This window comes from Oncorhynchus gorbuscha, linkage group LG03 (assembly GCF_021184085.1).
Source record: "Oncorhynchus gorbuscha isolate QuinsamMale2020 ecotype Even-year linkage group LG03, OgorEven_v1.0, whole genome shotgun sequence".
NCBI lineage: Eukaryota > Metazoa > Chordata > Actinopteri > Salmoniformes > Salmonidae > Oncorhynchus > Oncorhynchus gorbuscha.
In genome coordinates, this window is record NC_060175.1 from 38,405,422 (window position 1) to 38,426,326 (window position 20,905).

The window sequence follows — 20,905 nt, forward strand, 5'->3', positions numbered from 1 at the left end:
TCCTTGATTGATTGAATTTATTTGGCTCTCATTTGCATTGTGAATAACCTGAAAAGTGAACCTGGTTAGTGTGATTTTGATACAGTTCGGATCAAAATAATGCATATGTTACACTCCTAATCTGAGGTGTTACAGCCATTCTAATCATTGGTTACAACCTCTGTATGTATGATCACTCTGCAATGAACCCTTACACACCACTTAACCTAGAAAAAAGAAACCACCAGAACAAACCATCTGTCCATAGGTAGCAGTTAGTAGACCCTCACTCAATCTCATTTAGTGTTAGTCATTTATAACTCATTCATAACTGCTTATAAAGCTACACTGGGAGAATATTTCATCTGTATACTATAATGGTTTCCACAGTGTTATCGAGCACTAAGGGTCCAAGCTTGCAGGTCTTGCTCATGCCATACGTTTCTGAAGCAGCTATTGAGTGGATACTACTGTATCTTAGGCATACATTTTTATGCTTGACTTTGTATTTACTGCTATGTAAGGATGGTGCACAGGGCATTGCTGGTCCTCTAAAATCCTCCTTTTTGTCCTCAATTTCCCTCTCTCCTTTCCATACCTGCCACCCTCTTCCCCTCTCAGGTCTCTACAATAACAGAGCTCCCAGTGACTCGAACTCCAAACCAGCCGTCCCAGTACTTGGTGTCCTGTCCTCCATGTTCAAACGAGATGAAGCGCAGGCCAGGACCGTAATCATTGAAAGTGTGGTTCACCTGGAAATAAGACAAAAATGAGAAATGGATGTGACGAGAAGTGACCATATTATGCTATTTTGAGCTTTCCCACGATACCTGTTTCCAGGAGCAGTCATCACAATCTGGGTCCAGAGTGACTGATTCTGGTTTAAATTCCTGAAGAATTTCCTCGTTCTCATCCAACAGACACACTGTCAACTGGTAGGTGCACCCACAGTCTGTCCTCCCACTGTACCTACATATACACACACACACACACACACACACACATTTCTTGCTGGTGTTAGCTGAACTGAAAAGGCTGTCCGAAACGATATGTGGATGTCTGTTTGCATTATGTCTCACCAGTCTAACACACTGACAGCTGGCTGGGCAGCGAGGTCATCAGGAGCGTAGCCCTCTGCCACTAGGTCAACCACCTGCCTCTTCAGACACAGCCTAACACACACAGAGAGAGACACACCCCACAATGGTTTTAAAAGCGCTGATTGGTGTACGGGAGGTTCCACCATATTTCTTGCACTCTACTCAAATCCTTTTTTTAACCATGAACGATGGCACACATCAGAGAGGAGGATTGCGAATTGGACAGCAGTCTATACACAGGCCCCATTTTGTGACCATGTTCAGCTACTCACTCAAAGGAGGTGCTGAAGTATTTGGTCACTCCATCATCACCGAAGTTGTAGCCACAGTCTCCCGGCATCTCTTCCACCTGCCATTGGCTTCCGCCATTCTCTGTCAGCTCCCAGAATTCCATCTGCTCTGGGAGGAAAGTGTTGAGTCACTCTCTGCCGACACCATCTCAACGGTCAAATGAGATTCGCTCCTCTGAAAGCACTATGGAGAATGCCTATTGGAAATGTGCTTTCATCTATCCCTACAGACAGACAGGCTGTGTTCTTATACCTTCCCCAGCTGGGTTCTTCAGTAGATTCCTGGCCATGACTGGAGTTGGTGGGTGGCTGTGGAGGCAGTGTCTGCATGACAGGGAAATACACATACACACACTTATTTGTTATTCTTATACATATTTTTTAACTGCATTGTTGGTTAGGGGCTCGTAAGTAAGCATTTCACTGTAAGGTCTACACCTGTTGTATTCGGCGCATGTGACTAATAAAATTTCATATGATACAGTTTTTTTTGTGTTCTGTTCACCCCTAATGTCCAGTTTGTTTTGTGGATTGGGCAAGGGGTTCGATGTAGAGGGAAATGAGGAGGGATCGTAGGCAACCTTGTCTTGCTCTCCTTTCTATGTTTATTTGATAGTTGTCCATTTACTTCCACTTTAGCATGAGATTTGCAGTATAGAGTTAGGATGATTCTACTTGATTCGTTAAAGCCACATTTGGCATAAAGAAGTCCCAGTTTAGAGTCATGCTTTTTCCGCATTGAGGCTTACTAGAGATATCTTTTCTACGTCTATAGTAATTATGATATGGAAGGTTCTTATTATATTGAGTTTGTCTATTTTGTATAAAGCCAGTTTGATTTAGGTTGACATGTAAAAAGGTACTAGGTCTCAGCCATATCATTTTGGGTCATTATTGAAGACTAAGGTTGGTGTAGACCAGGGATGGGAACCTGGCGGCCCCCCTTTTGTAGACTTAAGGACCAATTTTTATGGAACTCAGTTTGGTTCTCAACTTAGTGTTGAGAGTTAGAATATACAAGGTGCAATTTTGAAATGTGGTTGTGCATCAGCAGTCACTCAATTAGCCCAGGTCAGCAGAACATTTTTAGATACTCTAGCGGCCAGCTAACCTATCAATCTAAACTTGATGTAAGCATGGTCGAATTACTGCAGTGGGTTGGGCCCATTGATCATCAGTTATCATATTAAAAACTGCAAACATTTGCCTCCAGCCTATGGGAAAATGTGTGGAATTGCAGCAAATATTTTGATACTATTCCTGGGGTCCACAAAAAAAACATGACAAGTAACAAAACACTGATAGTCACATTTAAAATACAAACAATACAATCAACACAACTAAAACTATGTGTATGTGTGTGTTTGTCTCCTCACAGTGTCCGCCGTTCCATGAGATGTTGTTTAATCCGTTTTTTAAAGGTAATTTTACTGTGCGTTGCCGTGACTTAGTTTTGGACTTGGGGACGGTGATGAGACCCTGATGGCATGTCTTGTGGGAAATGTATGTGTGTTTGAGCTGAATGTTATTTGATTATGCAGACAACAGTAATATTTCTCATAAAACTAGAAGAGATACAGTTAATTTCATCAGCCCTCAATTTAGAAAGACTGGCATGCATGTTGTTGATGTTCGTTCTGTAGGGCTCCTAAGTGGTGCAGCGGTCTAAGGCACTGCATCTCAGTGCAAGAGGCATCATTAAAGTCCCTGGTTTGATTCCTGGCTGAATCACATCTGGCCTTGATTGGGTGTCCCATAGGGCGTCGCACAATTGGCCCAGCGTCGTCCAGGTCTAGCCGGGGCAGGCCGTCATTGTAAATAAGAATTTACAATGCTGCTCTGGTTTCTAGATCTCGCTTTGCTGCACTTGAACATATTACCGGCGTCATTAAAACTCATTTTTCACCCACTCCACAAATTTCTTGTTAACAAACTATAGGTTTGGCAAGTCGGTTAGGACATCTACTTTGTGCAAGACAGAAGTAATTTTTCCAACAATTGTTTACAGATTATTTCACTTATAATTTACTGTATCACAATTCCAGTTGGTCAGAAGTGTACATACACTATGTTGGCTGTGCCTTTAAACAGCTTGGAAAATTCCAGAAAACTATATTGTGGCTTTAGAAGCTTCTGATAGGCTAATTGACATAATTTGAGTCAATTGGAAGTGTAACTGTGGATGTAGTTCATGTCTCACCTTCAAACTCAGTGCCTCATTGCTTGACATCATGGGAAAATCAGCCAAGACCGAAGAAAAAAAGATTGTAGACCTCCACAAGTCTGATTCATCTTTGGGAGCAACTTCCAAATGCCTGAAGGTACCACATTCATCTGTACAAACAATAGTATGCAAGTATAAACATCATGGGACCACGCAGCCGTCATGCCACTCAGGAAGGAGACGAGTTACGTCTCCTAGAGATTAACGTACCTTGGTGTGAAAAGTGTAAATCAATCCCAGAACTACAGCAAAGGACCTTGTGAAGATGCTGGAGGAATCCACAGTAAAACGAGTCTGAAATCGACATAACCTGAAAGGCCGCTCAGCAAGGAAGAAGCCACGGCGCCAAAACCGGCATAAAAAAGACAGAATACGGTTTGCAACTGCACATGGGGACAAAGATCGTACTTTTTGGAGAAATGTCCTCTGGTCTGATGAAACAAAAATCAAACTGTTTGGCCATAATGACCATTGTTATGTTTGGAGGAAAAAGGGGGAGGCTTGCAAGCCAAAAAAAACCATCCCAACCGTGAAGCACGGGGGTGGCAGCATCATGTTGTGGGGGTGCTTTGCTGCAGGAAGGACTGGTGCACTTCACAAAATAGATGGCATCATGAGGAAGGGACAATTATGTGGATATATTGAAGCAACATCTCAAGACATCAGTCAGGGAGTTAAAGCTTGGTCGCAAATGGATCTTCCAAATGGACAATGACCCCAAGCATACTTCCAAAGTTGTGGCAAAATGGCTTAAGCCCTGACCTCAATTCTGTAGAACATTTTTGGGCAGAACTGAAAAAGCATGTGCGAGCAAGGAGGCCTACAAACCTCACTCAGTTACATCAGCTCTGTCAGGAGGAATGGGCCAAAATTCACCCAACTTATTGTGGGAAGCTTGTGGAAGGCTACCTGAAACGTTTGACCAAAGTTAAACAATTCAAAGGCAATGCTACCAAATACCAATTGAGAGTATGTGACCCACAGACCCACTGGGAATGTGATGAAAGAAATAAAAGCTGAAATAAATAATTCTCTACTATTATTCTGACATTTCACATTCTTAAAATAAAGTGGTGATCCTAACTGACCTAAGATAGGGAATTTTTACAAGGATTAAATGACAAGAATTGTGAAAAACTGAGTTTAAATGTATTTGGCTATGGTGTACTGTATCTCTCCATATCTTCACAACAATTTTGTCATTATGCGAGTCGTCCAGCTATGTTGTTATCGCTCATGAGTGTGCAGATCAGCATTGGATGAAGGTAATAGTACTGTGTCATCTCTCTCACATACAAACCTCTACAGTGAATGTATGCCACTTCTTTGCGGATGCCCCTGGCACAGAGCACAGAGCGAGCGGTTGCCTGGGTACCCAGCACTGGGCAACTTTTATGTTGGGATCAGTTTGTGCATAGTCCTTTGAATAGATGGCTTTGAGTTAGGCCCTGGGAGATCTCACTGGATAGAGATTCTCACAGGAAAACACTGTGCAGCCATTCTTCTACAAGTATGGTACACTGCACATTCTATGTAGTGAATAGATTGTGGGTGTATGGGGAAGGGAATGGGATGTAGGAGTTGGACATATAGTTGAGGAGTAAAGTGGGGACAGTGATGTATAATACCATGGCTTTACACAACTAGAGTGCATCTCAAAGTGGTGTCCTTTCCTCATGTTCCATTGCAGATGAGATGAAACCACTTTAGACTACTGAGGCGCACCCTGAGTACCAGTGACACGGTACTGTATGTAAAGACTCAGATGCCCATTGAGATGCAGAGCAAACGACATAGTACCACGCCCCAAACTCATCCACCCTTCCCACCTACTGAAAATGCCTATGCAGCACCCTTTCCCCTCTCCCAGAAAAAGAATAATTATACTGTAAACTGGCCTCCGATGCTATCTTACATCCTTTGTTTTATCTCCCTGTCTAGATCAGGAAAAATGTGGAGTATCTCAATACAATGTGCAAGTGATGTCATCCTACTTTCGGGTCCTGTCCCCTAATCTTTTGAATGGGCTTGACAATTATATCATCAAATTCATGAACAGTCATTTCAAATATTTATAAAAATATATGAATGTTTGTGAATTCATTTACTTCTCAGATGCCTTTTATTACGTGTTTGCGCTGAAGACCACTGCGATATGTTTTTGCCCTTTGAATACCACTCAAAAAGCCTACAAAGGATACCTCCAAGAAAACGACATGTCACTTTCATATTGCATAGTCTAAAGTGGCTCCCTCTCCTCATTTCATTTGCACTGACTACCTGCACTGGTCTGAAAACACAGGCAAGCTGACATCAAGCATTTGTTTTCATGTGTACAGTTCTCACGATAATAGAGATGAAAAACAGGAGAGCAGCACACCACTTACACCAGGGATCATCATTTTGTTCTTGAGCAGATGGTCGGGGGGCCGGGAACATAATTACAAATCATTTGTAGATTGCGAAAAGCCCAAATGGATATGATGTTTTACTGAAACATAATAATTTCAAACCGTGCATACGATAAAGTGTCTCTATTATGCATGGAAATACTTGGGAACAGATTTCATCAAATCACTTGGAGCTGATTTCCTGGTGTTTTTACAGTCTTTTATGCCCAACAGTGAACATTTCACAAATAAATTGATGCCGTGTGACACCCTCAGCCCTGCTTTGAGTGCTTAGAAAAAGTTCTTTATAAATCCCAATCCATCATTATCAGTGCTCCATTCCAGTTTATCAAAATGTACCGGTCCATTGCACCCAGTCAGCCCCAGAAATGCTGTCTGCTGACAGGGTATTAAGCATTGTAGCAGTAATCCAAATGCAATCTATACGTACAGTATATACACAGGATGATTTTACACAGGATATATCTACTGCTGTACATATTATTCTTAGTATATTCGAGTGAGCCATGTCAAGAATCTAGTAAATAAATTAATATGCGGATTGTATACACAGTGTAACTAAAATGCAGTCAATGTACATTAGCAGAAATATTAGAATGAGCTATGTTGAGAATACAGTAATAAAGTGATAGCATAACCGTGATAAACACGGGACCCTGCATTGAAATGGAGGGTAATGGAGATGGGCACTGCAAAGATTTTAAATTGGTCAGAATGACAACCAACCATGATACAGTACGTCAGGGCAAATCCGCAGCCAAAGATCACCTCAGGCCAAAAGAAAAATAGTAATTTACCCAAACTGGCAAAAAAAAACAGTCTATGAGCAAACTCAAATGGTCTTTTCGATAATTTTCTAAGAATAACAGTGTGCAGGAATCTGATCTCACAGTGTCTACGTAATGCTGTCTTGCTTTTCCTTCGTCACAGCTACAAGCAGAAACTACTGACTCATCTACTGTACTGAGAATGGACATCCGGTCTCAGATACAAACAGATAGCAATTATCAACATTCTCTATGATAGCACACTCTGCCTCGTTGAAAAACACAACCGAAGAGACTGTACCTTTTAATCACAGGCAGAAAACGAAAGATCAGTCTTCCACCTCTCCCTCTTTTTTCTCTCTCTTTGTTCAGCTGCTGCTTCTAGATCTCTCGGACACTCGAGCTCCACTGCAGGGTAGCACCGCCCTGCCTGTGTGGGTTATATAGTGAACACACACACTGCTCCTAGTGACTGTTATTCAGAATACACACACAAACTGTGCGAGAGAGAGGTTCAAACCTGGGCCCTGGTCAGAAAGCAGGTTTAACAAACTCTGAGTTTAAACCTGAACTATGGGTTGTCGAACTCTGAGCTGTCAAACTCTTGAGATTTCGGTTTCAGAACAGATGACAACAGTTAGTTCAATCAACTCTGGGTAAAGTTAACCCTTAGTAAAGCACTTGCATGAGGAGATAAAACGCCCTCATCAATGGAACGCAGATAACATGATTCCTCATGGCAACAGGAGAAAAAAAGGCTTCAACCTGTGAATGCGTTTGCAGAATGTGAGTATATATTTAAGAAAAACAACAATACAGTAGCAGCAGCAAAAGAACGTCAGCTGGCGTGGCAGAAAATTGCTGACCGAGTCAATGCGTGAGTATTAATTGAAAAAAAGGAAGTTTTATCTCGAGTGTTCCACTTATTCAACATTTGTGTGTGTGTGTGTGTGTGTGTGTGTGTGTGTGTGTGTGTGTGTGTGTGTGTGTGTGTGTGTGTGTGTGTGTGTGTGTGTGTGTGTGTGTGTGTGTGTGTGTGTGTGTGTGTAAAACGTACATGGCAGCAACTGAAGATGAAATATAAAAATATACTTCAAACAAGTAAGGTATAATTTCATTACAAGAAATTGTGATGTTGTTTAGCCTACCCTACCCAATTAAACAGCATTCAGTGGCTACATTCAACATGTGATATATTTAAGTAATTGGTGGAATTTTCTAAGCAAAAACAAAATACATTTTTCAGCCTTCCCAACACTGCCAGTATTTAATATTGTAGAGCAATGCTGGAAATTACAATGAGGAAGAGGGTCCATTCACCTCCACAGCACAACTTACATCAGTAAGATTGTAAGAACTGTTGTTCAGCATTGGCCCATGACCTACAATGAAACTACGTAGACCTGGTACTGTGAAATTCATTGTTTTGTGTGTTCCTATAGCTCCCTGTGAAACAGCTGTACAATGTGTACGTAGAGAAACAAATTGACAAATGTAATTTAGAAGCAAAATATAACTGCTGGAACATCAGTCAAAAGGTGGTGAGGTGCCCACAGGTGGATGATTTTACTTGTTTGAACAACATAACAAAAAAAAATGCATTTGTACTTGCAGGACATAAACAAGACTTCATAAAAAGAAAGGCATATTGTCTTTATTTGACACTGGGGAGGTGATGGGTCAATCAGAAATGATGGAAGCATATTGTGTCTTTGACTGCTCTCCCATCTCTTGGGTCAGCGGGGTGGTCAGGATCGTTCACTGGTTGAGTAGGACATATCCCAATGGTCATCTCTACCCTGGCTCGTATCCTGCAGTGAGCCAAGTTATAACGTTGCTGCGGGCCGGGCTCAGAATCAGGGTAAGGGGTCAGCAAATAGGGCTGGCAGGGGTACCCTCTATCACAGAGCAGGGAACTATTGAACGCTCCTATGATAATGTGACGATACAGTTTACATTTTCAGTTGCAATAGGAGGAAACAAAATATTGTTTATAATAGGATAGAGCTATAAATATATATAAACTTACCACGGGCTAAGCTAGCGCTCAGTGTACACACACGAAAAACTCATGAGTCATGCTCAGACCCAGGCCACTGCTTCCACGTTGCTGATGATGTGGGCTGCATCATATATGATCTTCCCCATGCAGATGTAACCGATGTGAAATGGTTAGAGGTGGTGCGCGCTAATAGCGTTTCAATAGGTGACGTCACTCGCTCTGAGACGATGGGTAACGATGCTTCGTGGGAGGCAGTTGTTGATGTGTGCAGAAGGTCACTGGATCGAGCCCGGGTTGGGGATTATACAGAACAGTAAGTACTTCACAACACATCTAGTGCAGTTCTTTCATTTGGAATGCTAAAGGCTACTGTTTAGGCCTACCTGCCCATTAATGCTGTGGAAAGACTTCCTGTTCACATAATCTCCTTCAGTTACTGAAGGAGCTGTGATAGGAATATGAGTGCCATCTATGCAGCCAAACACACCTGGAAACTCTAAAATATATCAAATGAACTGATTAGTGCTTCGCTTCTAATCTCAAACTTCATACTAAATAAATACATTATTGCTTAGACTGATACCTGCAATTATGTGGAATTCTTCTTTGCTGGGTCTGTGACTAGGAGACACCACAAAAGTGTACAGTAAACATTTCAGTGTAAGAGTCACATTTCTGACAGCCCGACAGACAGTTGCCTTGGAAATATGCCCAGCGTCAATGATGTTATATAGAAAACTCCTTTTGGCAAAAAAACGAAGTGCAACACAAATAATTTGTTCCGAACTGAGAGCATGTCCAGGATGTGTCATATGAACGATATGAGAACATTGTTCAGATGAATGATCGATTGTGCAGAAAAACAGAAACGCTCAAACATCATCAGGGAATGATAAAACATCCAGTTTTTGTGCAATATCAACTGGCTCTTCAAGAAAAGGACACGCCATGTCAGACATCTCCTGCAGGCTTCAGCTAAAGAGGAGGAGAAACTCAGCCAGGGTTAATTGAAGAAAAACCTGCCCGCGAGCAGGTTTTCTTCACGGAGTATGTTGTCATGGTTACTGAACTGGCTTTGTGAAACCGAAAACTCAATTTCCTTCAACTCGGAGTTAACTAACTCTGAGTTTTCACTAAACCTGCTTTCTGAACCGCCCTGTTGATGTGCCCTTGATCTAGGCGCTTAACCTTTAGTGCTCCTCTATGTCGCTCTAGATAAAATAATCTGCTAAATGACAAAAATATAAATGATGATAATATGTTGTTGGTGATGATGATGTAGGCGATGTTTTTTAAATATATTTTTTCAGCACATTGTTGATATGTTGTTGACGAGATGATCTAAGATGCACAGAGCACTTAACTTATTAGGCAAATTGTCTTGCTATACTTTTGTGCTGCTGCTAATGTTGATCACTTGTAGACCTACCGTACATATTTGTATTGATGGTTCCCTGTACCATCTCTCTCCAATCCAAACTACATTTTGTGGACCATTTATATCCACAGTGGATTTATTAACACGATAGAATAGCTATTCAAATGTGTTTTTTGAGTAAAATATCCCTTTAAACCTCACTTCAGCGCTCTCTTATTTTCGAGGTGGTTCTCTCGACCAGTCCTTCCTGTTTGATAAGTCTGCGTTTGAGTAAGAGGCAGGCAGTTGAAGGCAACGGGGACACTGACAGTGTAGCTGGCGAACCCGTTTTGTTCAAGAGATACGGCAACATTTGACTTATAACTATAATGCATTACTAAGTATCTCCCGGGGTATAGGCGAAACATTATCGGCAGACAGTGTTTGTTGCTAGAATATTGTAAGCTAACAGTTAGCTAGCTAACAACAGTGCAATGTTTTGAACGTCGATGACACCAGCATTAGTTGTGCACTTCGTTTATTGCTAGCTAATTATATTATTAGGTAACTTAGCTACATTATACAAAAAGTATCACTTTTTAGAGATGGACAACGTTACTTCATCGTCACACCATCATGCATATGAATCAGAGGTAACCTAGCTAACGTTAAGTATTTTATTAGCTAGCCAGTTATCACAATGCTAGCGCTCACTAACTTGTATATATTTAACTTCCTACTGTAGCTAGCAAATATTAGCTCGCTAGGTAACCATAGTTAACTAGCTAGTTATCAAACTGTTTATAGCTAACTAATGGTATATACGACTGTCTGCTGAAAACAGGCAGTGCTTATGATCATACCGTTAGGCAGTCAGCTAGCTACCTTTCCTTGGCTTGATTAAACAACCACTGTCACGATTACAGTATAACGTTAACCAGCTAGCTATTGTTTTACGGTTCATCTTGTTTTTATGTTTGAATATAATCACATTCGCAACCTGTTAACGTTAGTAATATAACTTGACATGTGCATGCATTTTCACTCGTCTTTAACGTAATGCCAGATCTGTTGTTATGCTGAAAACACGAGGTTGCATATCTAGCTAACGTTACTTAAAAGCAGTGTTAGTTAGCTAGGCAAGGTTTGCCAATGTTAGCGGACTAGCTACTCTGTCTACGCCAACGCTTAGTTCACTAGCTCAGCAACAATCGCCATCTTGGCACCGCAGTTATAAGGTATTTTACTAGGTAGGTAACACATGAGCTAATTAGTAACTGTCCTTCTCGTGTTTTCAACTAAATCAAAACTTCAACGCTAACGTTAGCGTCCAAACGTAGTCATCCATGTTGGTATTTGTCGATTAACTTATTTAGCGAGCTACGTTAGCAATAACGTTACTGTAGCTAGTTAGCTTCACGTTAGCAAAATTCCTATCAAGCTTCTGTCAAATGGCACTGGTTTAAACCGAGTGTCGTGTGTCATTTCAGTCGTCAGCGTGCTAGAAATGTAATTTTTATATTCCCTTTTTAGTACGTTCATGGGCAACATTTTTATCAATGTATTTTACAAGTGAACCCCTGCTAAGAGGGCAATCATCACAACATGTTTCTTTAATTCAGAATGTCTTAGCTAGCTTTGACCTCATATGCTGATGTTATTCATGTGTTACAGGGCCAGAGTCCACCATACAGGAGGCGGACGGTGGAGGACTTCAACAAGTTCTGCACATTTGTGTTGGCATATGCAGGCTATATCCCATATCCCCAGGAGGTGAGTAAAGGAAACCCAATCATAGTTGGTGTATGCCTTTTTAATCAACAGTCCCTTGTAGTTGACAGTCTAGGTTCTTTGCTCTGAATAGTTAGGCAGAACTGTGACTGGTTATATTTCGAGGTGTGTGTGTAATGCATTGTGTTGAGGTTTAATGGCCAGACACCAGGCGTAGGACTTGGATGTGTGTGTAGTTTGTGGATCATGGAGCGGCCACTGCGAGCTTTTGCTTTTTTCTCCACAACTGTTGTGTGTGTTGGTGTCCCACTGCCCTCCATTCCCCCTGTGTGTATTAACCCGCCGCCCCTAACTAGTGTTGTGAATATAGATACAGTCAACATCACATTCACTTAGTCACAATGAAAGTGCCATTTTGTTTTCCTTCAGTAAGCTACAACGTTGTGGAACTCTCAAATAGAAATAGGTTATGCTGTGTCTGTCATGTTATGGCAGCTCTATAAAGCATTACATTTCTATCTGAAACGTTCAGAGCATTGCATCCTCCTGAATGCAACCCTGGACATGTTGACTGTATCGAAGTTATCCCCTCCCTCCCCGGTGTGGTGTGTTGACCCTCTATTTGATCCACAGAACTGGAGGAGGCGTGGCTTCTCGCAGCTTCCTTGCTGTGCCCCGCCCCTTGTCCCTCGCTAGCCAATCTGCTGCTGTGTCTCCTGAAGGGACATGCACCTAACACAGCCCTGCCCCCTCTCCCAGGGTAAGAGGGCCAACAAGTCTCTCCATACTCATCCCTGGCCCTGTGCTTCTTTGGCCCCTAGACCATTTACCCTTGCCTCTGTAGTGTTCATAGTTTTGGAAGGACTGGATAGAATTAACAAATCTAGTGATGGCACCACCTAGTTTTCCAACAAGCTGAATTGAGCTTCTATTGCTGTCTAGCTAGCCCTGAGATTAGGATCCCTGATGGGGAAAGGGGCTGGAATGGAACCAGGGCCCCCTGACCCCCTCAGCTCAGGCAAGAGGAGCAGCTCGACCCAACGCCAGCAACCTAAAGTTCAACCAGGACCGTATTGTACCTCATCCATAGACCTGTGCTAATACTCTGTGCTTTGTCTGTCTGACCGAGCCCCTCGGAGTAAGACAGGGTGATTTTTTCATCCTTATTACCATATGCCGTGGTGTCACTGAGGCCATGTATAAAATATGCAGTTCCATATTATTGTGGAAGTGTTGTGAAGTTACTGTTGATGCCTGTTTTGGTTCAAAATGGTCTCAGATTTGTATTGGGTCAGTGTGTGAGTGTGGTTTGTGGCCAATGTCAATGGATTGTATCAACAGCTTCACGCCCACCTCCATTCTCCTCTCTAAGAGTTTACTCTTGCATAAACACATACAGGCTTTTATCACCATGTCTCTTTTTCCCTCTCCAGGACTCTCCTCTGCGTAGTAGCTCCAGCCCCCCCAACAGTACAGGCAGTACAGCAGACAGTGATGGCTGGACCCCTGTCCCTCAACCCCCCTCTTGCCCCCTGCGGCCCCCCATACCCCTGCAGGACAAGAACAGGAAACGACCCCATCTCACGCGAATCCACCCTGGGGCCTCACTATCCAGCCATGTAATGAAAAATGTAAATGGAGTGCTTTTGATCCACTCACACAATTTCAACCACTAATTCTAACCTTAACCCTTTCTCATACTCCCTAACCCTAAATTAATTCCTGTTTTCCAGCATGGCCATTTAGCATCCTCCCTGCACCCAGATGACCAGAGGAAAGCCAACAAACTGAAGAAGAGGAGGAAGGACTGGGAGAGCCAGGCCGGCGAGCCGAGCTCTGCACATCAGGCCGACGCAATGAGCCCAGAGCCACAGTTCCCCCTGCCCCTGGGAGGACGACCAATCAAAGACGAGCCTGAGGATGACTTCTTCATCCCCCTCCACCCTTCGTCCCCTCACCCCCTGCCCAGCCCCTCTCACTTCAATAACTCCTCCCCCTGTAAGCAGGAGCACAATGAGGAGTGGGAGTGCTGGGCTGGACAGGGGCTGGTGGAGGGCATGGTGAAGGTGGAGAGTTTTACTGGGAACAGGACGGTGATCCGACAGGGGAAACAGGTGGTGTTCCGAGATGAGGATGGCTCCGGAGAGGATGAGGACATCATGGTGGACTCCGGTGAGAGAACGTTATGTAAATGCTGCAAAAAAGTTACGGAACTTATTGTTGTGATGACATTGCCTATTTAAAGTAGCAGTCTGACAGCTAATCCCATGTAAATGTTTTAGTGATGGAACTCTGTTTCTTCCCCCCTTTCTTTCTCTCAGATGATGACTCGTGGGACCTGGTGACGTGTTTCTGTATGAAGCCGTTTGCAGGCCGGGCCATGATTGAGTGTAACCAGTGTAACACGTGGATCCACCTGTCCTGTGCTAAGATCAGGAAGTCCCACGTTCCTGAGACTTATATGTGTCGGAGCTGCACACTGGGCCTGACAGACACCCGCCGCTCATACCGCTCACGCATTGGCCCCCGCAGACACCTTCTTGACTGACCCCATTGCAAACCCCTTCACCCCTCTCACCTGCATTTAGACCATGCCCCATACGGTTCTAACCCCAACCCGGTCCTATAACGCATGCCCCAGGCCAGCCCTTTCCTTTTGTCCCTGACCCCAGTCCTACCCCATTTCCCAGGCCCTTTTCCTCACCCCTATTGTGTCGACTAAGCCTACTAGTCATCCCTCGGGGTCTTCAACACCCCCAAACTAAACCGATCCGAGTGCTATTTAAGATTTATTATACATTTGACGGTTTCTCTCTGCTTCCTTCCGGACTCTGTGCGTAAGTCAATCACTGAATGTCTGTCTGTAGTAGTACAATAGTTGACCAGTAGGGTTGGACTCCGTAGTCTAGTCTGGCTGACCGGTTAGCTCCGACTGGATAGAGACTAGCAACGCATCTCGCATGAACAGTGGAAACCTGTCTTCACTCTTAAACTGTCGGAGAGAATGGCCTATAGAGCTGCCACCCAACAGTGTGCATTTTGGGACGTTGGCTTTTTGCACTTATTTCATGCGTTAAAGGGGTGTGTTGACTTGCCAACCCCTTCTCCCCCAACCACCCTCTCAACTAGGTGGTTGGTACATTTGTCTGTCTGAGGGAAGCCTTTGTCTAAAGCCTCAAGCAGTGGGTCTGTAGATAATGATGTCCAGTTCTATACTGAACAAAAATATAAATGCAACATACTTAGTTAATTCATATAAGGAAATTTGTCAATTGAAATAAATAAATTGGGCCCTAATCTATGGATTTCACATGACTGGGAATATAGATAGGAATCTGTTGGTCACAGATACCTTAACAAAAAAAAGGTAGGGTCGTGGATCAGAACCAGTTGCCTCATGCAGCGCAACACATCTCCTTCGCATATAGTTGATCAGGCTGTGGAATGTTCTCCCACTCCTATTCAACGGTGAGTTTTATTTTGATTTATTGTTTTTTTGTATCTTTATTTAACTAGGCAAGTCAGTTAAGAACAAATTCTTATTTTCAATGACTGCCTAGGAACAGAGGGTTAACTGCCTGTTCAGGGGCAGAACGACAGGTAGCCCCAGGGGCAGAATGGGGCTACCTTGCCGCCCCATTCTACCATGTGCAGGCCATGGAAGAAGTGGGACATTTTCAGCTTCCAGGAATTGTGTACAGATCATGGGGCCGTGCATTATCATTCTGAAACATGAGGTGATGAATGGCACGACAATGGGCCTTGTCACGGTATCTCTGTGCATTCAAATTACCATCGATAAAATGCAATTGTTTGTTGTCCGTATCTTGTGCCTGCCCATATCATAACCCCACCGCCACCATGGGGCACTCTTTACAACCTTGACATCAGCAAACCGCTCACCCACACGACACCATACATGTGGTCTCCGTTTGTAAGGCCTGTTGGATGTACTGCCAAATTCTCTGAAATTACGTTGGAGGCGGCTTATGGCAGAGAAATTAACATTCAAATATCTGGAAACTGCTCTGGTGGACATTCCTGCAGTCAGCTTGCCAATTGCACACTCCCTCAAAACTGTTGTGACAAAATGACACATTTTAGTGGCCTTTTATTGTCCCTAGCACAAGGTTCACCTGTGTAATGATTATACTTTTTAATCAGCTTCTTGATATGCCACATCTGTCAGGTGGATGTATTATCTTGGAAAAGGAGAAATGCTCATTAACTGGGATGTAAATACATTTGTGGACCAAATTTGAGAGAAACACGCTTTTTGTGCGTATGGAACATTTCTGGGATCTTTTATTTCAGCTCATGAAACATAGGACCACCACTTCACATGTTGCATTTATATATTTCTTCAGTACAGATAAATGGACCGCGTTCAACTCTTTCTTTCAATAGACAGAGCTTGAAATGGTGCTCTAGACAACCAAGGAATTATCCCATATGATAAACATGTAAAAGAGGCATCACTTGATGCGTTTCATATCAACACTTCTCCATCAAGCGAGTGCTGGCCATAGACAACCTACAGTCGCGGCCAAAAGTTTTGAGAATGACACAAATATTTAATTTCCACAAAGTTTGCTACTTCAGTGTCTTTAGATATTTCTGTCAGATGTTACTATGGAATACTGAAGTATAATTACAATAATTTCATAAGTGTCGAAGGCTTTTGTTGACAATTACACAAAGTTGATGCAAAGAGTCAATAGTTGCAGTGTTGACCCTTCTTTTTGAAGACCTTTAATCTGCCCTGGCATGCTGTCAATTAACTTCTGGGCCACATCCTGACTGATGGCAGCCCATTCTTGCATAATCAATGTTTGTAGTTTGTCAGAATTTGTAGGTTTTTGTTTGTCCACCCGCCTCTTGAGGATTAACTACAAGTTCTCAATGGGATTAAGGTCTGGGGAGTTTCCTGGCCTTAGACCCAAAATATTGATGTTTTGTTCCCAGAGCCACTTAGTTATCACTTTTGCCTTATGTCAAGGTGCTCCATCATGCTGGAAAGGCATTGTTCGTCACCAAACTGTTCCTGGATGGTTGGGAGAAGTTGCTCTTGGAGGATGTGTTGGTACCATGCTTTATTCATGGCTGTGTTCTTAGGCAAAATTGTGAGTGAGCCTACTCCCTTGGCTGAGAAGCAAACCCACACATGAATGGTTTCAGGATGCTTTACTGTTGGCATGACACAGGACTGATGGTAGCGCTGACCTTGTCTTCTCCGGACAAGCTTTTTTTGCGGATGCCCCAAACAATCGGAAAGGGGATTCATCAGAGGAAATTACTTTACCCCAGTCCTCAGCAGTCCAATCCCTGTACCTGTTGCAGAATATCAGTCTGTCCCTGATGTTTTTCCTGGAGAGAAGTGGCATCTTTGCTGCCCTTCTTGACACCAGGCATCCTCCATAGTCTTTGCCTCGCTGTGTGTGCAGATGCACTCACACCTGCCTGCTGCCATTCCTGAGCAAGCTCTGTACTGGTGGTGCCCCTATCCCGCAGCTGAATCAACTTCAGGAGACGGTCCTGGCACTTGCTGGACTTTCTTGGGCGCCCTGAAGCCTTCACAACAATTGAACTGCTCTCCTTGAAGTCCTTGATGATCTGATAAATGGTTGATTTAGGTGCAATCTTACTGGCAGCAATATCCTTGCCTGTGAAGCCTTTTTTTGCGCAAAGCAATGATGATGGCACTTGTTTCCTTGCAGGTAACCATTGTTGACAGAGGAAGAACAATGATTCCAAGCACCACCCTCTTTCTGTTATTTGAACTCAATCAGCATGACAGAGTGATCTCCAGCCTTGTCCTTGTCAACACTCACACCTGTGGTAACGAGAGAATCACTGACATGTCAGCTGGTCCTTTTGTGTCAGGGCTGAAATGCAGTGGAAATGTTTTTTAGGGATTCAGTTAATTTGCATGGCAAAGAGGGACATTGCAATTCATCTGTTCACTCTTCATAACATTCTGGAGTATATGCAAATTGCCATCATACAAACTGAGGCAGCAGACTTTGTGAAAATTCATATTTGTGTCATTCTCAACTTTTGGCCACGACTGTACAAACACACATACACTGAGTGTACAAAACCACTCTTTCCATGACCGAATGATTAGGGAAAATCCAGTTGAAAGCTATGATCCCTTATAGACGTCGCCTGTTAAAACCACTTCAAACTGTTGATGAAGAGGAGACAGGTTAAAGATGAATCTTAAGCCTTGAGACCTGGATTGTGTATGTGTGTCGTTCAGAGGGTGAATGGGCAGACAAAATATTCAAGTGCCTTTGAACTGGGTATGGTAGTAAGTGCCTGTTGCACCAGTTTGAGTGTGTCAAGAATGGCAATGCCAACCATCAATATGGGCCAGCATCCCTGTGGAACGCTTTCGACACCTTGAGTCCACGGCCGGACAATTTTTTTTTTTTTTTTGTATGTATGTATTTTATTTAACTAGGCAAGTCGGTTACAATTAATGCCTACCCCGGCCAAACCCGGACGACACTGGTCCAATTGTGCGCCGACCTATGGGACTCCCAATCATGGCCAGTTGTGATTCAGCCTGGAATTGAACCAGGGTCTGTAGTGACACCTCTAGCACTGAGACCGCTGCGCCACTCGGGAGCCGCAGAATTGAGGCTGTTCATAGGGCAAAGGGGGGAGGGTGCAACTCAATATTAGGAATATGTGCCTAATGTTTTGTACACCGTGTATATATGATGCAGTTTCTGGTCCCTTTTTCTGTTCATAGGTTGCACCTCAGTCACTCGGTTGTCATGCCATTGTTATGAACGTTCTAAAGCCGCCCTCTGCTGTCGGCGTCATAGTGGTGATAAACTCAATCATTCTGCAATAGGTGAACTATTTTGCCTAAATTACACAATCGCCTGGGGAAAAAAGTTGATATTTCTAAAGTAGTAGGAAATATTGTCATGTCATTAGCTAGCAAAGTTAGTCAAAAATAGCTAGCAATTCTAACGTTAGCTCGGTGGCCTCTCCTCAATTTTAGCTAGCTAGCTAACGTTGTACTGCATCGAAAGTCAATCTGGCGACGTCCGACTGATGGCAAAGGGGGGTTTCTACTAATTATTTGCCTCCATTTGAATGTAATTGTATTTCCGAGCCACTGTATTGCACTTTTAATGAAATCATCAGCACTCATTGACGATGCGTCTAGTAGAGGGTGCTCAGTCGGGCATCAGTCTGAAACGAATGTTCAAAACAACATTGTGACGAAACATCGAATAGATTATTGGATCAGTTAGTTCTTTCTCCTTGACCAGGGTCTGTACCTGCCGCCGTCCTCCTCAAACCTTTTATCTCTTCAGTTAGAACATTGAAGAACAACTATTTGTGGACATTATTTCCCTGTTAAAGTTCCTGGCTGTGTTTCCAGAAGCCATTTCAGTTTGACATTTTATGAAGAGTTCAGATTATTTTTCCACAATAGAGCCAGGTAACTGTTGGAAACAATCACTCATTGAATTAAGCTCCACTCAAACACCACCATGTCGGGAACAGTTTAATGGTCCTGAACAGACCCCAGTGGTTAATGGGTACACATTGATGTGGCTTTGAAGAGAGCCCTGGGTGGAGACTGGTTTTGGTGGGTGAAGAAAATGCATTAATGTGTGGTGAGCGAAAGCGCACACGTAGCCATGTAAAGATGTCATTGTTCCGGTCCAGAAACAAGCCCATATCCCCAGGCATTTCATGTAAAGTGCCCTTGGGAGCAGGATTCAGAGGTTGTTTCTGGACAGCCATTGTCTCTGCCCCTTGGTTCTCAGTCCCCTCAGGTTAGTCCTATAGGTTAGAGAGCAATGGGGCCAATGTAGGATTTATTCAGCCATCAATCAATGCATTATCAAAACCATTGCGCATGTGTCTTGGGGCTCTATATATGGGGTGTTTTGGCATTCTGAGCTTTTCCTAACCATGTGACTCGACCGACCACAAAACAAGTTTAAAGGCTATAACGAGGACCCAGAATTTTTTTATGGTCAGGACAACTCCTGACCCTACACGTCTCCTGGTGTACTCATTTGCACAAATCAGTATTTAATCTCTCACCTGGGGTTTGATAATGATCACTACCAGGCTCGCTGGGGTTTGATAATGATCACTACCAGGCTCGCTGGGGTTTGATAATGATCACTACCAGGCTCGCTGGGGTTTGATAATGTATTTTGGAGTTTCTGGAGAAGTGTCCTCCTTCAGGCTGTTTGCATTTTGACCGTGTTTGGAATTTAAGCTTTTTCAAATATTCATGTTTTCACCAGTTGTCAAGTCTAAGCTTGCTGATGTGTACATATTGTTGTTTCTTGTCGACCTCATATAAAGTTCCTTCAGAATGTATTCATACCCCTTGACGTTCTCCAACAATACCCCATAATGACAAAGTGAAAACATGTTTTTAGACATCTTTGCAAAGTTACTGAAAATGAAATATTTCATTTTACATAAGTATTCATACTCCTGAGTCAATACTTTCTAGAAGCATATTTGGCAGTGATTCCAGCTGAGAGTATTTCTGGGTAAGTCTAAGAGCTTTCTCCACCTGGATTGTGCAACATTTGCCCATTATTATTTTCAAAATTCTTCAAGATCTGTCACATTGGTAGTTGAGCACTGCTAGACAACCATGTTCAGGTCTTGCCATAAGTATTCAAGTAGATTTAAGTTAAAATTGTATCTCGGCCACTCAACATTCACTGTTGGTAAGGAACTTTAGTGTAGTTTTAGGCTATTGTCCCGCTGAAAGGTGAATTAATTTACCAGTGTCTGGTGGAAAGCAGACAACCAGGTTTTCCTCAAGGAGTTTGCCTATGCTTTGCTCTATTTTGTTTTCATTTTCTATGCTGAAAAACTTCCCAGTCCTTAATGATTACAAGCATACCCAATACATGATGCAGCCACCACTATGCTTTAACATATGCAGAGTGGTACTCTGTAATGTATTGGATTTTCCCCAAACATAACACTTTGTATTCAGGACAAAAATGTAATTGCTTTGCCACATTTTCATTTTCTTTCTT

At 43.0% G+C, this 20,905-nt stretch overlaps 2 protein-coding genes across 3 annotated transcripts; one reads left to right on the forward strand and one right to left on the reverse strand.

Moving 5' to 3' along the window:
• On the reverse strand, positions 1-7,210 carry fbxo2 (F-box protein 2). The gene is made up of 6 exons (XM_046342462.1): positions 7,073-7,210; positions 1,623-1,693; positions 1,352-1,478; positions 1,059-1,151; positions 810-948; positions 1-731 (listed from the first exon to the last, which is right to left on the reverse strand). The coding sequence occupies exons 2-6, from the start codon at positions 1,657-1,659 to the stop codon at positions 597-599; spliced, it is 531 nt and encodes a 176-aa protein (XP_046198418.1). The 5' UTR covers positions 1,660-1,693; positions 7,073-7,210; the 3' UTR covers positions 1-596.
• Positions 7,211-10,410: 3,200 nt separating this feature from the next.
• phf13 (PHD finger protein 13) lies at positions 10,411-15,632 on the forward strand. Of its 2 annotated transcripts, XM_046335500.1 has the most exons (5): positions 10,411-10,783; positions 11,805-11,903; positions 13,295-13,492; positions 13,595-14,033; positions 14,183-15,632. In XM_046335500.1, exons 1-5 carry the CDS (start codon positions 10,736-10,738, stop codon positions 14,407-14,409), a joined length of 1,011 nt encoding a protein of 336 aa, XP_046191456.1. In that variant the 5' UTR covers positions 10,411-10,735; the 3' UTR covers positions 14,410-15,632. The 2 variants fall into 2 exon arrangements, with proteins under 2 accessions (XP_046191456.1, XP_046191455.1); XM_046335499.1 differs by lacking the exons at positions 10,411-10,783; positions 11,805-11,903 and having other exon boundaries at positions 12,685-13,492.
• Positions 15,633-20,905: the final 5,273 nt, after the last annotated feature.